The 12,791-nt window shown below is 36.5% G+C and overlaps 1 protein-coding gene across 1 annotated transcript in view; it reads left to right on the top strand.

Moving 5' to 3' along the window:
* Positions 1-10,949, top strand: part of TSPAN8 (tetraspanin 8) — a 38,343-nt gene extending 27,394 nt beyond the window's left edge. The window contains exons 6-8 of the mRNA XM_028829725.2: positions 3,225-3,356; positions 6,636-6,719; positions 10,649-10,949. Of these exons, the coding sequence (XP_028685558.2) occupies positions 3,225-3,356; positions 6,636-6,719; positions 10,649-10,702 (270 nt within the window). The 3' untranslated portion in view covers positions 10,703-10,949. The remainder of the gene's footprint in view (positions 1-3,224; positions 3,357-6,635; positions 6,720-10,648) is intronic.
* Positions 10,950-12,791: the final 1,842 nt, after the last annotated feature.

Genomic DNA, 12,791 nt, shown 5'->3' with positions numbered 1-12,791 from the left:
CCAGATGGATTCACAGCTGAATTCTACCAGAGGTACAAGGAGGAGCTGTACCATTCCTTCTGAAACTATTCCAATCAATAGAAAAAGAGGGAATCCTCCCTAACTCATTTTATGAGGCCAACATCATCCTGATACCAAAGCTTGGCAGAGACACAACAAAAAAAGAGAATTTTAGACCAATATCCCTGATGAACATCGATGCAAAAATCCTCAATAAAATACTGGCAAACCAGATTCAGCAGCACATCAAAAAGCTTATCCACCATGATCAAGTGGGCTTCAACCCTGGGATGCAAGGCTGGTTCGACATTCGCAAATCAATAAACGTAATCCAGCATATAAACAGAACCAAAGACAAGAACCACATGATTATCTCAATAGATGCAGAAAAGGCTTTCGACAAAATTCAACAGCCCTTCATGCTAAAAACGCTCAATAAATTCGGTATTGATGGAACGTACCTCAAAATAATAAGAGCTATTTATGACAAACCCACAGCCAATATCATACTGAATGGGCAAAAACTGAAAAAATTCCCTTTGAAAACTGGCACAAGACAGGGATGCCCTCTCTCACCACTCCTATTCAACATAGTGTTGGAAGTTCTGGCTAGGGCAATCAGGCAAGAGAAAGAAATCAAGGGTATTCAGTTAGGAAAAGAAGAAGTCAAACTGTCCCTGTTTGCAGATGACATGATTGTATATTTAGAAAACCCCATTGTCTCAGCCCAAAATCTCCTTAAGCTGATAAGCAACTTCAGCAAAGTCTCAGGATACAAAATTAATGTGCAAAAATCACAAGCATTCTTATACACCAGTAACAGACAAACAGAGAGCCAAATCATGAATGAACTTCCGTTCACAGTTGCTCCAAAGAGAATAAGATACCTAGGAATCCAACTTACAAGGGATGTAAAGGACCTCTTCAAGGAGAGCTACAAACCACTGCTCAGTGAAATAAAAGAGGACACAAACAAATGGAAGAACATACCATGCTCATGGATAGGAAGAATCAATATCGTGAAAATGGCCATACTGCCCACGGTTATTTATAGATTCAATGCCATCCCCATCAAGCTACCAACGAGTTTCTTCACAGAATTGGAAAAAAACTGCTTTAAAGTTCATATGGAACCGAAAAAGAGCCTGCATTGCCAAGACAATCCTAAGTCAAAAGAACAAAGCTGGAGGCATCACGCTACCTGACTTCAAACTATACTACAAGGCTACAGTAACCAAAACAGCATGGTACTGGTACCAAAACAGAGATATAGACCAATGGAACAGAACAGAGTCCTCAGAAATAATACCACACATCTACAGCCATCTGATCTTTGACAAACCTGAGAGAAACAAGAAATGGGGAAAGGATTCCCTATTTAATAAATGGTGCTGGGAAAATTGGCTAGCCATAAGTAGAAAGCTGAAACTGGATCCTTTCCTTACTCCTTATGTGAAAATTAATTCAAGATGGATTAGAGACTTAAATGTTAGACCTAATACCATAAAAACCCTAGAAGAAAACCTAGGTAGTACCATTCAGGACATAGGCGTGGGCAAAGACTTCATGTCTAAAACACCAAAAGCAACAGCAGCAAAAGCCAAAATTGACAAATGGGATCTAATTAAACTAAAGAACTTCTGCACAGCAAAAGAAACTACCATCAGAGTGAACAGGCAACCTACAGAATGGGAGAAAATTTTTGCAATCTACTCATCTGACAAAGGGCTAATATCCAGAGCCTACAAAGAACTCAAACAAATTTACAAGAAAAAAACAAACAACCCCATCAAAAAGTGGGCAAAGGATATGAACAGACATTTCTCAAAAGAAGACATTCATAGAGCCAACAGACACATGAAAAAATGCTCATCATCACTGGCCATCAGAGAAATGCAAATCCAAACCACAATGAGGTACCATCTCACACCAGTTAGAATGGCGATCATGAAAAAGTCAAGAAACGGCCGGGCGCGGTGGCTCAAGCCTGTAATCCCATGACTTTGGGAGGCCGAGACGGGCGGATCACGAGGTCAGGAGATCGAGACCATCCTGGCTAACACAGTGAAACCCCGTCTCTACTAAAAAATACAAAAAAATAGCCGGGCGAGGTGGCGGGCACCTGTAGTCCCAGCTACTCAGGAGGCTGAGGCAGGAGAATGGTGCAAACCCAGGAGGCGGAGCTTGCAGTGAGCTGAGATCCGGCCACTGCACTCCAGCCTGGGTGACAGAGCGAGACTCCGTCTCAAAAAAAAAAAAAAGTCAAGAAACAACAGGTGCTGGAGAGGATGTGGAGAAATAGGAACACTTTTACACTGTTGGTGGGATTGTAAACTAGTTCAACCATTATGGAAAACAGTATGGCAATTCCTCAAGGATCTACAACTAGAAGTACCATATGACCCAGCCATCCCATTACTGGGTATATACCCAAAGGATTATAAATCATGCTGCTATAAAGACACACGCACACGTATGTTTATTGCGGCACTATTCGCAATAGCAAAGACTTGGAATCAACCCAAATGTCCATCAGTGACAGACTGGATTAAGAAAATGTGGCACATATACACCATGGAATACTGTGCAGCCATAAAAAAAGGATGAGTTTGTGTCCTTTGTAGGGACATGGATGCAACTGGAAACCATCATTCTTAGCAAATTATCACAAGAACAGAAAACCAAACACCGCATGTTCTCACTCATAGGTGGGAACTGAACAATGAGATCACTTGGACTGGGGAAGGGGAACATCACACACCAGGGCCTATCATGGGGAGCGGGGAGAGGGGAGGGATAGCATTGGGAGTTATACCTGATGTAAATGACGAGTTGATGGGTGCTGAGGAGTTGATGAGTGCAGCACACCAACATGGCACAAGTATACATATGTAACAAACCTGCACGTTATGCACATGTACCCTAGAACTTAAAGTATAATAATTAAAAAAAACAAAAACAAAAACTAGTAGGTGAGTTTTTCATCTTCCCAACTTCTTCACATTTTTGAGTCTGCAACTCCATTTTTTCATCATTAATGTAAAGATCAAAATGAAAAAATCCTTAATATTTACTTCTATATAGAGAAAGGTGAAAGGTGACTTATATGGTGTTTTAGCATAATAACCATTTTAATAATGACTTCAGAAGATTATAATTTAATGTATTGCCAATGTTTGTAATCTTCGTACTGACTGTTTCTCATTCTACCCTTTATCAAACAGTTTAAATGCTGTGGTTTGATCAATGGAGCTGCTGATTGGGGAAATAATTTTCAACAAGAACCCGAATTATGTAAATGTCTAGATACGCAGAGACCATGCACCACCTATAATGGAAAACACGTTTACAAAGAGGTGAGAACTAAATCACATTTGATAAAATAAGCAATTCTGTTACTTTCTTTTCACAATTAAAGTCCCTACAAAAAATTAAAATGTATCAAGTACAATGGGAATCATGATATAAAAATCTCAAAAATTTCCCAAATTAAAAAAATCCTTATTTAAAGATAAAAGCAGATAGACTTCATTTATTCTATGAGTCTGGCATCATTTAAGTCCAATCTTAATAGGTCAAAGAAACATTCTGCTGCAATGGGAGGCAAAGTACAAACTAACATAAAAGTTTATTTTGTCCTCTCTTTGGTCATCTTAATCATTACTCTCCTTTATTTTTTCCTACTGTAACATGACTTCTAGAAAACAATATTTTCACTTTAATTTTCAAAGTCAATGTTTTTTGTTTTCTAATCAAATTTCCTTTTCTCAAGAAATGAGGTTTCTTCTTTCTCAAAATTTAAAAAAAAGAACTCCAAGTCCTTCCCAATATGTTTAAGGGTTTAGGTTCTCTATGTTATTGACAGCTACCAATTTACCTAGTTATTGCTGCAATTGAGAAGTTACCTTGAACATTTAAAGTCAATTTAAAAAGACAGGTTAATCTTTTATGTGTTGTAGAGGTCATATTTGTGTGACTTGTGAATGTCAGTACGTGGGTGTCCTAGTTCTTCTTATTGATCAATTCATCAAATACTTATTGACCACCTTCTATGCACCAAGCCTTCTACCAGTCACTGGAAATTCATTCCTGAACAGAGCACAATGTCTGCACTCATGGAGCTGATGCTTAAATAAGGAAGAGAGAAAGATAATTAGGCAACTTCAATCCAATGGTCTACTAGTATTTCATGGATAGAGATGGGTGCAAGGTGTTATGGGACCCCATCTCACTTAGTCTGTGGGGTTCCGGATATGGCTTCATGAAGAACATGACATCTGTCCCTTCGTCAGCTGTTCCTTCTGCTTAGAAAAAATGTGTTCAAAAATTACAATTGATATTAGTATTTCACTTATTTGCTGTTATTCTTCAGTGCCTACTACATGTCAGACGGAACCTTGCTAGGGTTAGACATACCTCTGAATCCTCTAGGAGATTACAATCTAGTTGAGAGGCAGATACATTAAAAGCCATTATAAATTCACAATGAATTAATCTTAATATCTATAATACCCAAATATTATTTTCAATCTAGAATTGTTTTGATTTAGTAACTGCTGCTGAGATTAATTTATACAAGGAAATAGAAAGTATCTCAGGGGAAACTACCCTCTCCTTGACTATTTATCTTTTTCACTGGTCTTATCAAAATTAAAGAGGCTCTTCCCTGAAGGGGAATTGCTGTCATTAATACTTAAAGTATGTCACTAAGATTTAAAATAACTCAATAAGTAATCTACCAGATTACAGTGTTATACTGCGTTTTTCCTTGTCACAATAATATTACTACAAAAAGTTTGATTCTTACTTTTTATATTCTCCCTGCTCCTCTCCTGCCTACCTAATGTTAGTGACATAATATTTACAAGGAAAAGGGGAAATAAATATAATGTAAATGAAGATAATTTCCACTTAGGATAATGAGGAAATCAGTAAATTCAATTGCAGATTGCTATTTGTCTCCTGTTCAAATTCAACTCAAAGATGTTTTTCCTCAAGACAGATTCTGAAAAACCCCTGGAATTATCCTAAAAAAAACTACTAGATAGTTTCTGTAAGTTCACACAATTCCGCTGAATATAGGCTGATAGCTACACCAGTTTCCCAAAAGGAAGGTTGTAAATTCATAAAATACTTCCATCTGCCATGTGTAAGTTGCAAGAAGTCTGGTAAAATGAAAAATATGGAATGGCCATAATTCACATTTCTTTTTTTTTCTCTTCCTTTTGCCAAGATAACCTCATTATCTTAGGGGAAGAGGAAGAGAAAAACCTTTGAAACATAATGAATGTGACTCAGTAGATACAATCATTAATCTCATCGTTAACCTAAAGGACATAATAATTTCCTTGAATGTTTACCACTTTGGGTTAAAGGTGAATGGAGAAACTTATTACAGTCAGGAATGAAGGGGAAAAGATGACTTAGCCTTCTGGAGAACTTTTATTTTATTTAACAAATAGCAATATTTTGTTGGCCCTTTGCATATATATAACCATCCAAGGGATAATATATTTCAGGGCAGTACAAAAATAACACTATTATATTGTGTGGTCTTATTCCATTTTAAAAATTCTTCCCATAATTTACAATTCTTGAAGTTACTAGGTCTAGTCCAAAATGTTTTAAGCATGAAAATGCATGCTGGATTGCATGAAAATGCATACATTTCAAAAATGTAGCAGAGAGGCAACTTCCTAAATTCTCTTTTTTATCTAAAGTAATGGCATAATGGTAGACATAGTAAGTTTTTTCTTTTTAAGATAAAAATAGTCCTGATAAATATTAAGGGATTTTAAAAATGTCTTGTTTTTTTCCGGCAGCGGTGACCTCAAGCCTGTTATCCCCACACTTTCAGAGGCTGAGGTGGGTGGATTGCTTGAGCCCGGGAGTTCAAGACAAGCCTGGGCAACATGGCAAAACCCTGTCTCTACAAAACACAACAAAAATTAGCCAGGCATGGTGGCACATGCCTGCAGTCTGAGCTACTTGGGAGGCTTCGGTGGGAGGATCACTTGAGCCCAGGAAGTCAAGGCTGCAGTGAGCCAAGATCGCGCCTCTGCACTTCAGCTTCAGTGCTGGAGGGAGACCCTGTCTCAAAGAAAAAAAAAAATGAAAGAAAATACCTTGTTTTAAAAATGGAAATTTGCAATATTATTAGCTAAAATCTCAACCAGGAACCTTTCTGTTGTAGATTACAAACCTAAAACATCCTTAGTCAAGGTGGTATCAGCTCTAAAATGAATAAAGTTAAGATAAAATTATCATTTATACTTTTATGTTATAAAATGTATAGCTTTATCAACTATAAAATTTATAGTATAAATTATAAAATCTATCACTTGAGGATATGTTGGTGAAAAATCATTTATAATTATTAATCCCTAGATTCATCAATTAGGCAGTCAAGCAAAATTTTGTTGCTCAGTTGCTTTTTAATGTATAAACAAACCACAACAGTTACAACCTTTTGGAGCAAGGGTGAAGCAGGGAGTGCAAGGAACAACCCAGTTCCTTGTTGTTAAGTGTGTTTCTTGTTAGCAATGTAAAAAGTCAAACAAAAGAATAAAAATTTTGATTAATATAAGGTCGAATTTTTCTGAGGTAACTTTTAATGTTTTTTTTTTTTTTAACAGCCCTGTATTTCTACCATAAAAGACTTATTGGCGAAAAGTTTCATAATAGTTATTGGAATAGCATTTGGACTGGCAGTTATTGAGGTACAGTATAATCTTGTATTATTGACTCTTTATTCTCTTTCTTGTTCATTAATTTTAAGAAATATTGATGGTGAACAAACAAACAAACAAACACAACAACCATAAGAAAACACAGATGCTTTAGAAAAGCACTGGATGCTGAAGGCTCATCATCTCCCTCAGTCAGCCTGAGTCTGAGGAGGAGATTCCCGTCTTAGGAAGTGAGCAGGGCTGAGACTCTTGCTTTTGAATGACCTCTCTACCGGGAAAAAGAATTAATTTTCGCATAGTTCTTAGTGCCAGGTATCTTTTTCCCACTGAAAACTAGCACAAGGGTTAAAATTTTCCAAAGTTAGAAGAAAAAGCACCAAACAAAGCAAAATACGACCTTTACAATTTCTTATTTCTCATCTTGATTTTGAAACAAAATAAAAACTGAACTCAAGAGTGTGAGAAGCTGTTTTCTTGTTACTTATTATTACATTCTAGAGAAATCCAAGAAGTTCTAAAAAGTAGAGGTAATTACCTCTGATATCCTCAGCTTAACTACTATTGACTCACTTGGAGAAATTTTCAAGGAAAATTGAGGCTTATATATTACTTTCATCACTTTAATTATTGATTTTGGAAAAATATCCCACATAGGATTTTTGTCTTGATGAACTTTCTTGGCATGTTTAAAAAAAAAAAAAAAAGCACCTGAAAGACACTTTTCACATGACCTAAATTTGCCAAGAAAATGAATTAAAACTGCTTCAGAGAAGCATTTTGGAATCATCCCAGATCTTGGGTAATTTTGATATCAAGTAGATCAAATTCACTCACAATCCTATTCCAGGACATTAGCAAGAATGTTAATAATATGAAGTATCTCCCTGGTTAATGCCTGTGAGAGCTGGTTAGCTCAGCTGAGTGACTTGTGCTTCATGCTCATGGAATGCTGTGCAAGGTACTCCTTGGGCTTTCTGGTAATTTTCTACCTCTTACTCATGCCACATCACTGCCAGAAAGAAATTTTAACTGAGAATGAAGCAATTTGGTGTCCTACGTGGTTCTTTAGTTTGGTGGTGGAATTTCCCAGACAACTATTAGAGAACGGTTAGGGACTGTTAGCAGCAAATTAAACTGTGGGTTATTACTTTCTTGTCATCCAAATGAATAGGTATAAATATGAAGCATTCTTTGTTGGTAGGTTATGGCTATCTTTCTTTAGGTCTGATATATGTTCAGAGTCAAATGGTGCTATGGATTAGGTCTATTTCTCTTGATTCTGCACTTTGTAGGATGTATTTTGTTTCTCTGATTTGTATTCTGGGTTTATGCTAATTTAGAAATAAGGACTAATGGCCATGAAGATGAGTAAGAAATGAATGATTTAAATGAATCATTAGTGATTTTAAATGAATGATTTAAATGTATGAGACAGCATGTTTTAAATGAGATATTTAATATAAGAGTTATATTTCATGTTAAACTCAAGTTCTGACAATTGACTATCCCTAGCTCAAATCACAGATGCTCCTCAGTTAGCAAAACCAGAAAAAGTAAGGACATACTTGATTGGGGAGATTGATGAAATACTTTGTGTCATAGTCAAAGGCATTTTCAAGAATTTAAATACATCTAGTGGAAAATAAGATTACAAAAAGATTAATGCATTTTAGTATTTTATGAAATTGGTATATTCCATGTATTAATTACACGTTTAAGTATTTTATTGGTTCTTCTAAAGACATATTCAGAGAAAAATAGCTCAATACAGACATTCTATACAGTAATTTATAGTTATGAAGTGTTTGTGGTACTATCATAAAACATAACCATTTTTGAATTAGACCAAATTAATTGTGATTTCTAGACTATCTGCAGATATGGTAAATAGTTGGTTCAAGTAACTGAACTTTTTAAAATTGTTGTTCAGTTCCTCAATCTAAAACCTACCCTCCCTCTTTTAAAGGGAAACAAATCATTTTATATTCCATCTTCCTTTATTCAAAAAGTAGATTGGAAAAGTCTTCTGATACCCAGTCTATAAATTATGTATCCCAAAAAGAGCATTTTATAGCTCATCTTACAGTCATTAGTACAAGTTTCTATTGCTCTTTGACTTAGGCCTATCTCCCTTCTTTGTTTCCAAAGTTCAAATTCAAAAAAACACAAAAATACAAAAACAGAAAATCTCCTCTAAAAAAATACTTTTAAGAAAACAGAAGCAAATATCTTCCTGCAGAAAATATGTTCAGATTATCTCCACAGAAAAATATCATATAAAAAAAGACTGTCCCATATTTAGACCTTATGTTAGTATGTTTAGGCATAGGTTTTAGTGAGATGGGCCAATATTTGTTTCCAAAGCTCTGTTAGGATTATATACCTAAGGGATTCTTCTCACATTGAATGCTAAAAATTATGCAAACTACCTTATTCTGCAAGAAAAATTTATCTATAGACATTTTTGGAATTCTCATTATTCTAGCTTAAAACAACCAGACTATCATATCTTTCCTCATTTGACTATAGCAACTTTACAAGCACAAAAAATGATCAGCACTTTCCTTGCATTAATAAAAAAAGAAAAACTACACACTGAGAGCCATCACTTTGTAGGATAGAAGTTATCCCAACAGGAGGTCCTAGAAATAAAGCAGTTAAAAGAAAAATGATAATTTGACATGTTTTTAGACTGCTGCATACCTCTTAGCAAATTTATCATGAGTCTTGGCATACATTATAAAATGACGAATCTCTTTTAGTTGTGTGTTATTTTTTTGAACAATGATAAATGTTTTTTTCAGGGACAATGAAATGCAAGAAATTGTGATATTAACTGTCTAGTCTGCTGATAAATGGTGGGCTTCCATTTCAAGGATGTAGCAGTGAAAGATGATAGTTGTCTTATCCCATTATTTTTTCCCATTAAAAAAAGTTCTTTCTTGATACTTGTCCCACAGACTTAAGGCTCAGCATCAAGGCAAAAAGACTAAATTTCAGTCTTGAATTGTAGAATATTTTGAATGGAAATTATTACTTTTGCAGAGAATTGGTGTCAACCATTTTAAGAAGGAAGAAGTATTGGTTAGCAGTTCTCATTTGAATTACATTTCCAGTAAAGTGTTAGTAAGCAGAAAGTCTCAACACAGTAGAAGCATGTAAGTTGACTCAGCATAAATGGCACTTTGCCCTCCTCCGTCCTCCCTTCAAAGGGGGCTGGTGGGGAAGGAAACTTTCTATTGGTAACGCACACAGGTCCTGTCTATCATTTCTACGTCAAAGACATAGCGTGTAAGTCACCAACTGTAGAGCCAGTTAGAGCAAATTTTGGGGTCCCTCATTCTTGGGAGAGCTACTTGAGATGGAAATTATGCCCCAGATTTTCAGTTGTGCTTTTTCACTTCAAAAGAAATTCCTGAATTAAGCTATTCCCCATAGTTTAGAAGCTTTTTTTAAAAAAGAGTTACTTCATTTTTGTATTCCTCCTGAAAATGCCTAAAACTGCAGCAGAAAAAATTCTAGACTCCTTGATTTTTATGCAGATGATTTAAACCAGATGCTAATAACCTTTTTATGGAAGCAGTACGTATATTTAGCCCCCAGGGACCTGAGATCCCCAGTGCTCCAGAGGAGACGCTCTGCAGAAGAATGTGTGTGTTCCAGGAAAGGGAGTGGATCTTCTGGTGGCAGCTGCTACTGTGCAGTTATATAGGGCCAGTTAGATAGAGGCTGATTGGCCAGCTAAAAAATGCTGATTAAAACACAAAAAAACTTAGAGAGCGTTTGCAGTGCTCTTCTGTCCCATTGGAACCTCTACTTTTCCAAGAGAGATGACTTAGATAGGATTGGAACTGTCAGTATACAAAATCTTTTCATATATAATGTTCTTTCTGTTTATTTATAATGTGTCCAGTGTTTTCCCTTAAATTCCATGTTAATCCTCTTATTTTGTTCTCTAGATACTGGGTTTGGTGTTTTCTATGGTCCTGTATTGCCAGATCGGGAGCAAATGAATCTGTGGATGTGTCAAGCTATCACCAGTAAAACCCCTTTAAAATGTTGCTTTGGCTTTGTAAATTTAAATATGTAAGTGCTATGTAAGTCAGGAGCAGCTGTCTTTTTAAAATGTCTCAGCTAGCTAGACCACAGATACCTTCTAGACATATTGAACATATTTAAGGTTTGAGATCCCTTAAATATAAATATAAAAATGATATGAATGTATATTTTTACTCAAAATAAAAGTAATTGTTTACGTTGGTGCTTTTCTATGTCTGATCCTTGTGTTCAGGTGGTACAGTGCTTAAAATGTTCTTCTGGAGCCACCCAGTGGAATAATCAACTCCAAGCTGACAGGGCCACAGATAGTTAAGACAGTGGATCTGGGGTTCTTCAGAAACGATACTCTTTTATGTGATGTATCAACCACTGGTGACACGATTGAATCAAGTCTAATGTTAAAATAATTGGCAATGATCCAGGTAAAAGAGTCACCATCTCTTTTCTATTTATGTCACAACTACTAACAGTATCTCTCTTTTGCTGCGTGTCTATTGTAGGAACAAAAAGGTCTGAGTGCCCAACACCCAGCCATTGCTTCTCTGGTACCCGTCTGGATCTTCCTCTCAGACACGACAGTTATAACATTTTTTTCTTTCTAGTTCTCAGAAATATTTAACATTTTGGCTTTTTAGAGAAGTATAATATACAGACAATAAAGTCGATAATTCTTAATGTATAGCTCTGTGAATATGTGTACATCTGTGTAAGGACTAAGATCAGAGTTGGGCACAGTTGGCTCATGCCTGTAAGCTCAGCTGCCTGGGAAGCTGAGACAGTAGGATCTCTTGACCCCAGGAGTTTGAGACCAGCCTGAAAAATAGCGAGGCCCCCATCTCCAAAAAAAAAAAAAAAAAAAAAAAAAAAAAAGAAGATACAGAATATTTCTAGCACACCAGAAGAATGCTCCTTCATGCCGCCTCTCAGCAGTGGGCTGTATTTGGCTCACACCGACTTGCTGAGCAGATTGTACACATATACACAAAAGTTTTGTACACAAAGTTCTTCCCAACTTTGTGTTCAGTAACATGACATTGGTACCTTGAAATCTACCATGCTCGGAGTATTTATGCCATAGATACTGACAAATGCTGTAAATTCAGGGCTTTTCTTTCTTTTCTTTTCTTTCTTTTTTGGAGAGCTGGTTGATAAACATTTACCAATACACTGCCCCTCTCTGTAAATACTTCCCTAAAGGTAACCACTTTTCTGACTTCTGTGACATAGACTCATTTTGCCTGTTCATGAATTTTCTCTAAGTGGAATAATAAAGTGTGCACCCTGGCTTCTTTGGCTCAACATTTTGTGTGTGAGAATCAACCATTTGTTGCATGTAGCTGTAGTTTATTCTAATAGCTATGTAGCATTTCATTGTGTATGAATATATCACAATGTATATATCCATTCTTCTGTTGATGGGTATATAGTTTGTGTTCGGTTTGTCATGATTATAAATAAAGCTTCTATAAACATTCTTTTATATGTCATTTGGAACATGTATGTACTCATTTCTGGCTATATATGCAGGAGTAGAACTGCTTTGCATACATATGTTTAGCTTTAATACATTCTGTCAAGAAATTTTCTAAAGTTCCTTTTTTTTGAGACAGAGTCTCACTCTGTGGCCCAGGCTGGAGTGCAGCAGATATCTCAGCTCACTGCAACCTCTGCCTCCTGGGTTCACTCCATTCTCCTGCCTCAGCCTCCTGAGTAGCTGGGACTCCGGCGCCCAGCACCACATCCAGCTAATTTTTTGTATTTTTTAGTAGAGATGGGGTTTCACCGTGTTAGCCAGGGTGGTCTCGATCTCCTGACCTTGTGATCCTCCTGCCTTGGCCTCCCAAAGTGCTGGGATTACAGGCGTGAGCCACCACGCTTGGCCTTTCTAAAGTTCTTGTGCTAATGTATGCTGATACTAGAAAAGTATAATAGACTCAGTCTCATCTTCTGAGAAAGAGAAATATTATGGAAGGCAGTTCTTGTCAAGCTGATTAGATGGCAGCCAAGCAATAGGAAACTTGGGGGAGCTTTGGGCTGGGTTAG

The sequence above is a fragment of the Macaca mulatta genome, chromosome 11, assembly GCF_049350105.2.
Source record: "Macaca mulatta isolate MMU2019108-1 chromosome 11, T2T-MMU8v2.0, whole genome shotgun sequence".
Classification (NCBI taxonomy): domain Eukaryota; kingdom Metazoa; phylum Chordata; class Mammalia; order Primates; family Cercopithecidae; genus Macaca; species Macaca mulatta.
This window is presented reverse-complemented; position numbering and strand designations above follow the sequence as displayed.